General features: G+C 40.8%; 1 protein-coding gene across 4 annotated transcripts in view; it reads right to left on the bottom strand.

Moving 5' to 3' along the window:
* Positions 1-420: 420 nt before the first annotated feature.
* The window catches only part of MRPS27 (mitochondrial ribosomal protein S27), a 47,879-nt gene continuing 39,098 nt past the window's right edge, over positions 421-9,201 (bottom strand). For all 4 annotated transcript variants that reach the window (XM_075725991.1, XM_075725992.1, XM_075725993.1 and 1 more), the window contains 3 exons: positions 8,529-8,671; positions 4,968-5,123; positions 421-818 (listed from right to left, as the gene is read on the bottom strand). In XM_075725991.1, the coding sequence (XP_075582106.1) occupies positions 579-818; positions 4,968-5,123; positions 8,529-8,671 (539 nt within the window). In that variant the 3' untranslated portion in view covers positions 421-578. The remainder of the gene's footprint in view (positions 819-4,967; positions 5,124-8,528; positions 8,672-9,201) is intronic.

Here is a 9,201-nt window from a genome sequence, read left to right as displayed (position 1 = left end):
CAGGGAAGGCACATCTGTGTGCCTGTACAAGTGCTATCTCCCTAGGCTGAAACTCTTTACAAGTAGTTTTAAAAACAGTCTAAAGTTAGGCTTCCAAGTCCATGTATAGCACCCTGAAATTTTCCAAATGGGTTGGGAAAAAAAGAAAAAGCAATAAATATATGTTAATCCTCTTAGTGTCTGAAGTTCAGAGTAGCCAAGGCATTCTTTCCTGTGAGAAACCCCTACTGAAACAATTTGTGTTTGAAATCCTTCCCTCTTCTTTTGTTCCTTCCACCCTCTACACCTTTCATCACAGGCAAGCTACTTCTTATGCCTTTGTTTCTTTGTGTTGTCTCCATCCCACCCCCTGCCTAGCTGACGGTAAGAGGAAAACATATCATATACAGGATGAAGATTTCTAAACCACATGTGCTTTACTTCAGGAAACAGGCAAAACTGGAAAAGTTTAATTTGCATATGGCAGTCACATATAGTCAAACTTGCAGCAGGATTGAAGTGAAATATTAACAATGGTGAGCACTTCAGTTCACTGACACAGGAATGCATAGCACTATGGTAGTGTTTGAGTTCCAGTACTAAGCAGATGCTTCAGCTAGCTTCCTAGCTTCCATTTCCTGCTTAGCCTTTTCTCTCATCTCTCTTTCTCTCTCAACGAGAAGTGCTTGCTCTTGCTCCCACTCCTTTAGCTTCTGCTCATGTTTTGCAATGTCTTCCACTTCACATGCTGGCAGCTTTTCCTTGACAAGTTGGGTGGTCAGGGTTAACAGGCTTTCAGATTCAACCTTGCCAAGTGAATGCAGCTTAGAGTACAGCTCCTGTCATAAAAAGGGATTTAGTAGGGAGTGAGAAATAGACAGCCAGTCAGTCACAAAATAATCAGCCACAAAATACTTGCCTATAACAACCAATACATCGCTGTTTGAATCTAACTATTAGCTGGGCTATACAGGCCAGGTAACTGTTTTGGCCCAGCAAAGTGTTTTGCCTGTGGCAGCTGGTACCATTTCTTGAAATGCTAACCTCTAGATTTTTTTTTTTTATCAATAAAACTAAAACAATGAAGTTTCACTTTGATTAACCATTGAAATTCTCTTTATTTTTCCAAGTTCAGTTATCTGGTATTAACAAAAATCAGCTGACCAGTTGACTACAATAAATATAATCTAAACACCTTGGTTTTGCGTCTTACTCAAAACTGATTTAATGACTTGCTCCACACTGGCTGCATTAGCATCCCTCTCAACAGATGCACATCACTTTAAATGCTCTCTTGCTAATGGTATACTAAGTAGCTCCCATGATTTTTCTTCCCAACAGTTACTGTGATCTCAGGCTTGACTATGCTTACACAGGACTGTACAATAGCACTAAAGCAAGGGATATTTTTCAGGGATATTCTACCTGAAACTAAGAGCATAGCTTCAGTAAGAAACTGTGCAGTATTTCTTTCTTGAGCTTTATCTAGCTTTCATGCAGCATACAAATGTTAATTCACTTAAGATGAATCATCCAGTGATACTATTTCTGGCTTTCTGGAATCTTTAGCCTGATGGCTCACTAACAATCTGATTAATTGCCTTAGAAGTGCAGATACACAACCAAGGAGGAGTTTCCTAGGGGAGAAAGATGACATGGCACTGGCAGATTCTTTACCCCTTGCTCACTTGTTAGATAGCAACACATTTTCCTGATCTTTTAAAGAAAATGTTTTACTGAACCCAGCACTTGAAGAAATGTTTAATATAAGTACATGTCCTAAAGAAAGGTACATCCATGCTTCTTTCCTTTGCATAAAGCCTATTGTTTTGCATTGCAGGATGATGGGAAGAAGATGTGGTGATCATTCACCTCCAAACAAAACAGCAGTTCTGGGGCTAGGCAGATACCCAGATTTCCACTTCCAGTTATCACTGGAAGCTTATGCGCTGTGCTGCTGCCCCACAGTGTTCCTCTTACCCCAGCCCACACTGGCAACAATCTGCAAAGGCACTGCCCATCAGCTCCTGTCTTGAGGCTTTGCCTTGCTCTTATGCAGGATACTATGATATCCCCTCTGAGGCCTCTCTACTTTTCTCTGCCTTAGCCAACACAACTGCAGGCTTTGCTGTGTTTCGCCAGACCCCTGAAGGTTTGAACTGGACAGACAGCAGATTAAAGACCTTTTAAAACGCTATGCATGCAGGTCTGAGGGGCTTGGGTATTGGGTTAGCTGGTTTTTGAGTTTATCATAAAGAATGAAAAAAAACCCCAATGGCTTTGAAGCTAGTGGACTAAAACCAAACTCAGTAATACTTAGGTGTATTCATCTCTATTTTGTTTGAGATGTCAGTAAGTATACAATGCATCAGTGAGAAACACAAAGAGACTGTACAGCTTGGGTCTCGGGAAGGAACCTGACAACTATACTCATGATTACAGATTATATATTCAGTTTAAATATAACTGGTTTAGATCCTTCAGACTCTCCCTACTAGCCACTACCAAGGATGTGCTGAAAAGGGTGTTTATGCACTGAACCCAAGCAGTATGAAATTGAACTAGAGAAGGGCAACAAACTGGAAACTAGCACGACTTCTCTCCTAAGCCATTACTGGTACAACTGAACTCCTGGAATCTTCCCTGCTCTGCTGTGATACATTAGTGAAACTAATTTAGGAAAGCAGCAGGCTCTATGTCCTGCAGGTACCAAAAGGGTACATTAAGTGCATAAATCATTGATTTCTATAAGCAGTCTCCAGGGCTCTGCACGCAGAGAAGAAGCACTGCTTTTAGAGAGGGTGTTCCCAGCATTTATGTGATGAAATGCTTGCCCACTGATCATTAACACAGATGGAAGGACCTGCCTGAGGAACACTGTACTGAGTAGTGAGCCTCAGAATACGGGATCTGAAAATAGGTAATTACAACAGGAATGACAGCATCAGACAGAGAGTCTAAATTACAGCTCTAAAGGCTGGAAAGAGCCAAATGCCCTCAAGTCCTGCTTGTTTTAGTGGAAGTGAAGGACACGCTGCCTCTCACACATTGTATCTGTTAGGCTGTTGTGGCTTTTTCAGGTACTTCCACAAATGGCTGTTCTGAAGGTTGGTACAAGACATGGAGTCCAAGTATGTGTATAAAAGCTATGCAGAACAAGCTACAGTTCCAGACAGCAACGTTATGTCTGGAGCAAATCCACATGCTTTTCCTTGCATACCCAGGTGTATGACTTGTGAAAAAGAACTGAGCGAACAGGAGAGAAGCAATTGGTTTTGAGCTCAAGGAGAAGGACTGGGACATGCTGGCTAATGCAAGGCTGGACAAAGTGCACCAAAGTGTTTCTGGCAGCAGAAGTGCAAATCCTGTGTTGGGGTTACATCACACAAGAAGCAGATCATCTGTGCTGGGACAGCAGCTGTGAATGCCAACACCACCAGGTTGCTTCAGAGCTGCCACCTTCCCTCAGACTTGTATAGATTTGTAGTGAATTTCTCTGCCCTGTGAACTATACCCATAGGTGTCCAGGGGTTCAACTGAGAAGACAGGCTAGTCCTAATGGATTTGAGAGAAGAGTCCGAGAGCTCTTTCAGGCTTAGCTGAAATGGCGTTCTGATTTGAGAGTTCCTCTTCTCATCCAGACAACCAGAAATTGTGGCTTATTTACATATAAATTACTGTTGGATGCCTAGACTTCACATGAGGGCTGCGTCTTTCTTATATTCAGACTTTTATGGTGGGAGTTTAGAGCTAAGCATCAGGATTGTAGTTTGTTGGCTCAAAGTCAGGGCACTCACTACCAAACTAGGGAATGCCTGAACTGTGGTTAATTATGGAACTTGTGGAAAGGTTGAGGTGCGAAGAAAACTATCCTCTTGGCACTAGTCTGTCCCCAGTTTGACATTTAGGCCTTGTTTTGAGCACTCTGCATTATTTTCTTAAAGGCTAGAAAACAGATAGACAATGAGAGACTCATAAAAATGTCTCACTCCCTCCTTCCAAGGGCACTTGTGTTTACCTAATTCACTGTAATTCATCCAGGCATTAATTATCACATGCTGAGCACCCACTGATTCCCAAACACTTTAATTAAAAAGTTCTAAGTGCCTACAAAGCAAGTTTAATATCTAAAGATTAGTGGCAAATAATTTATGTAAATAAAAATTAAAGAAAGGAAAAGTGTGTATATGTGAGGTGAAACCATAGGATACTAGTCTTTTAACTTTTGACATTTCTTTAGAAGAACAACCATCTGTATGCAGAACAACTGTCCAAGGTCGTGACAGCAACAGTGGAAACTGGTGAGCTATGGAAAGAGTACTGCTCCTGGAACTACAAGCCAGATTAGTGTCAACCTGGGGTATTTGATTTTTACCACAGCACAAGTCAGAGATGATAAAATAAAATGAGCTCATTACATAGCTATGAGATGATCAAATAAAATGCACTCATTATATAGCTATGCCCTAATGAACAACTGTGTTTCATATTGTTATCATCAGCATGATGACCTAAAGATAAAAGGGAGGCAATATAGCCTTACTTAATTCCCCAGACTGAAAGTACAGGATGCAACATTCCTACTTAATCATAACATACACAAAAGGACAATAAATTCAGGATGGTCTCATGCCTATTACAATTTATTTTAATGAGCAAGAGCCCACGCAAGGTCAGATAATGGATCTCTAATGACATACCACTTTCACAAACAGGTCTGGATTTATCATTTTGATATATGAAAAGTGAAGATAAAATCCCAGCAGACAGACAAAACACAAGTGGCCTTGAGCATTTGTGTCTTTGTAGGCTGTTGCTTCCTGTTTGAAGAAGTGAAAATGTAAGGTGACATCAGTTTCAAAAATGCCAGGTAGCACTCCTGATGCACTGAAGGTGTGTCAGTCTACTAGCCATAACAAGCCAGCGTATCTATTTTCTAGTATATATTATGGAGAGCTTAGAATATTTACATAAACGAAACTCATTACCTTGAATTGGCTGTAGTACTCAGGTGCTTTAGACTGCTCTGTTTCTTCTGATTCTGCACACTGTGACTTCTGCTCTAATTCCTTGACTTCTTCAGCCGATTCTGGACTAGGTTTTGCTTCAAGGACAGACTGCAAAACGGTCTCCAGAGCATCAATCTGAACAATCACATTTGTCATGGTTAGCACAAACAGTTTGGAAATACAATCTGAGTGACACCGCTGTCACATTTACAAACAACTTCATGAGATACCATGTATTTTGAGATGACTTCTGTGTATGATAAAAAGAAAACAAAATTCTAAAAGGAAATGGGACTTCTTCTTGGAAGAATTTTATACTGTACTTGGGACCTTTGAGGTTGGACATTAAATCCCTGCAACAGAACAACTCCACTACGCCCTGTCAACAGTAAAACTCCCTGTGACTCAGATGCTGACTGGTATTTGCAGATCTGTCAGGCATTAGGCTAATGTCTCCTCTTGGCCTGGTATCTGGCCATAAATACTAACGCTAAATGGTAGGCACAGTGCTAACAATGCTAGCATGATACACAATCACAGATACATCTAAGTAAGATATTACTATGGAATGTTTGAACAATATAATCTCTAATAGATCATCTCAATACCTCTTTGGTGAAAAGAAGCATGCAGACCACCTGTTTAGCAACAAGAACATTCATTCCTATCATTAGTTTGGTAATTTAAAAGGAAAAGTGGAAATGTAGGCATACAATATATAGGTATAGGTATATTTTCAATCTGTGACACCTCTGTTCTCTTCATGTGTTTGTCTTTCGAGGTAGTAAGAGAACCACCCTCTCCTAATCTAACTGCAGCTGTATCAAAAGAATGCATTAGCTTCATTAAGGGAGTTGGTAAATTATTTCTGTATGTATTATTGATACAAAAGATGGGACTGCTATATTGATGCTGCTGCTGTTTTGGGAATGACATGATCTCCATAACTGGAATTATTGGACGCAGGTTGCCTGCGTTTTAAAGTGCAGCTTTTACAAATGCAAAGAGCTATCATCCTTCCCTGAATCCTATTTCTGAATGTTTATCAGTAGGATGAAATAACTTTCTGTAACCTTTGGATCTGTGATGCTGTCTCCAGGCAGAAGGGATCTTGATACTTACGGTTTCATTTTCCTAGCATAAGCATATAATGCTAAAGGAATAAAAATTAGGCTTATTTGAAGTAACATTCTTGACACTGAAATGTAATCTTTAAACTAGCAGTACTGAAACAGGATGAAATAAGCAATGAAATAATAACTCCATGCTTGGAAATACATACACTCATTTAGGGACTCAGACAATTGAAAAAAACCAAAACTTGTCTGGCTTGTTTACAGTTAAACAGTACAGCACAATACTAAAACAGTATAGCACAATACTAAACCAGTATTTCTATTATCTTGTTCAGACAGTAATAGCAAGAGAGGAAAGAGACACCCTTCTAGTCAAAAATGAATGGACGCTTAAAGCTTGAAAGAAAAGTGACTGGTGACTGGGCAAATCACTTGAAAATGTTTACACCAGAACTGCACAGATAAAAAAGTTTATTTGAAAACTTCCCTTTTAGATAATGAAATTTATTCAGCCAGAAAATAATATTACATTTTGGAAAAGAACCAGGTTCGCAAAACCACGGCCACGTCTTCCTCAAGTAATTCTGTGACTGTGCAGGCATGCAAGGACAATGATTTATAACAGCATCTGCGCTTCCCAGTGGTATGATACGGATTTACGAGAATTGCATAATGGTCAACCTAGTCCTGCCAAAAGAGGCCCAGGATACTACAGGAAAAAAAGGTTTATGGCACCTGAGGTTGTTTCCATCAAATCTGCGGCTGAATTCAGTGGAAGCTGACTGACCCCAATATTGACCTGGTCAGTGCTCTTAGTCCTTCACCCTTAGGAATGCTGCATTTTAGTTGGAAACAGTAATTCAAAATATCTTGTTTGGATTTTCATAGTAAAATCTTAATAAGCATTTAGGTAGAAAAGGTCAGATGATGCAAATCAATACACTGTAATTACACCAGATAAGGATATGGACCAACATATTTTCCTTGTTTTCCTTTCTGCATTGGGGTCACGAAAATGCATTAGAGAAAAATTATTTTGATAATAACAAACCATCCAGGCCTACTCTTGGTCCTCAGCTTGGTGAAACTTATGTGATTTGTTTATATATTGCTACTTAAAATCCAAATGAGGCCAATATCTCTTCAGAGAAGTTTCTGTGTGGTTCTCACAGTCATTGCTTTTTGGGTTCTACTATTGGATTTGTAGAAACACTTGCAGCATTAGTGAGTCATCAGTAACAACCTTGTAAGTTCTTGGTTGTTCACTTAACAAAGTAAAAAGTGTCTCTATGAAGAAAGCATTGCTAGATATTACTAGCATCTACTATTTTTACAGTATCAGTATACAGAAGGACAGGATTCTCTATGGACCTGTTGTACCACAGACAGATGCAGCCTTGTTTCAATACTAGGATGTTCACCTACAACCCAGACCAAGTGGAGGAGTTCCTTAATTTGTCTAGGGTTTGTAAGCAGAAAAAATCAGAAGTGTATTAGGCTGAGTTCTTCAGATTTGGAGTGATGAACAAATCCCCAAAACCACACACCGGAAGAACTAACTCAAAATGGTGAAAGTTGCAGACATGACACTTCCTTCCTTGCACTGTCCAGTATTACACAGAGCTGCTTCCAAGCACGGAGCAATAGATAGGAGAACTGAGCAGTGCCCTGACCTGTGTTTGTCAAGGGAAATGCAGAGACTGCAAGCTTAGTAGTGAAGCTAGCAAAAGGCAGACTCCCATCACCAGACACACTTTCAGGAAAGAGTACCAAGAAGAGGAGGGGAGACCTCAATGCTGTTTCTATCCTCCAGCTCATGTGGTGGGGGTTTCCTAAGTTACACCTCCTAAGCTGTCTGATTCCAGGATCAGCCTGATGCCCAAGAGCACTCCTAAGCCCCAAGTCCCTTAGTCAGTGCTGACCTTACAAATGGACCAAATCTATCCATCCTCCCCAACTGAGGGCACCACAACCCTTCCAGAAACCACTCTGTACCAGTTTTGGACCAGTATCACTCAGGACGATACCATCTCAGAGGGCACAGAACACATGGAATTAGCTGGGAGAGGAACAAGATGTGATATTTCACCCTCACTGCTAAGAAGTATGTCTCCACGTGAGTTCAAAAGCTTGGGAAACAAAGGTGTCTCCCCATCCCCACAGACATGTGCTTCCTGTGACACAGACCGAGGTGTCTCTATAGGGAGGGGAAGGCTTAGGAAATGTACTTAAATGGTTTGTGGCAATAACAGACACTCATTCCCAAGGATGTGCCAGTAGACATCATCACTGGCTCATCAACTGAAGCAGCGGTTCTTTTCTAAACATTACTTCCTCTGTCTTCCAAAGACCTCTGAAATGTTGCTGGGGCTCTTATTAGCAAGGCATGGAATTCACAGGTTTTACTGGAGTGTGGCTTGTATGAAATTCCCTCTGTTCAGCGGGTTATAGCCTTCATACTCACAGCTTCTTTGCAGATTTTGCTGTCCCCTGACAATGAAGCCACATTCTCCATCACTTGCAAGGCTCTATTCAAGTATCCAGGTGTCCACATCAGCGGCATTAGATTGTATACAGCTCTTAGCCCTTTATTCAACTCCACTTTCCCTGTGATAAAAAATACTTTAGCATTAGTACTTCAACAGTTGAGTCTTAATGGAATCCATATGGGTTGGCTGTTTTTTAGAAGTAACAGCAAGTGTCTTGGCTTCTGCGCTAAAAAACAACATACTCTTCTGAAAAGCTGCTGACAGAACTGCTATTACCTTATTTTATGAAGGTGCCTTCTTTTTGCCCAACTTCACAGCTATTACATGTTTGTTCCTGGTTTCTCCCCATCCCCCCTCCTCTAGAAATTTTGTCCAGATGGGAAAGAGGAAAAGCGGTCAGGTTTTCTGGCTGTCCAACAGTTGTAACAGCAGCTCTGAGCAGGATGTCTGAAGATCTCAGAAAAATGTCTCCTTACCCTTCAGGGACTGACTGTGCAGCATTTGTGCAGTAAATCTGAGGGTCTGGACTAACCTCTGTGGCCTTTAGGGTCTACTCACACGTGTCATGGCCAGACTGTACGGCATTTACAGCACACACTCTGGCTAACTATACAGCTTAGTACCCCTATTCTTGCTAGAGCTTCCTGA

The sequence above is a fragment of the Pelecanus crispus genome, chromosome Z, assembly GCF_030463565.1.
Source record: "Pelecanus crispus isolate bPelCri1 chromosome Z, bPelCri1.pri, whole genome shotgun sequence".
Lineage (NCBI taxonomy): Eukaryota > Metazoa > Chordata > Aves > Pelecaniformes > Pelecanidae > Pelecanus > Pelecanus crispus.
Note: the sequence above shows the minus strand (reverse complement) of the source record. Positions and strands in the feature narration are given on the sequence as shown.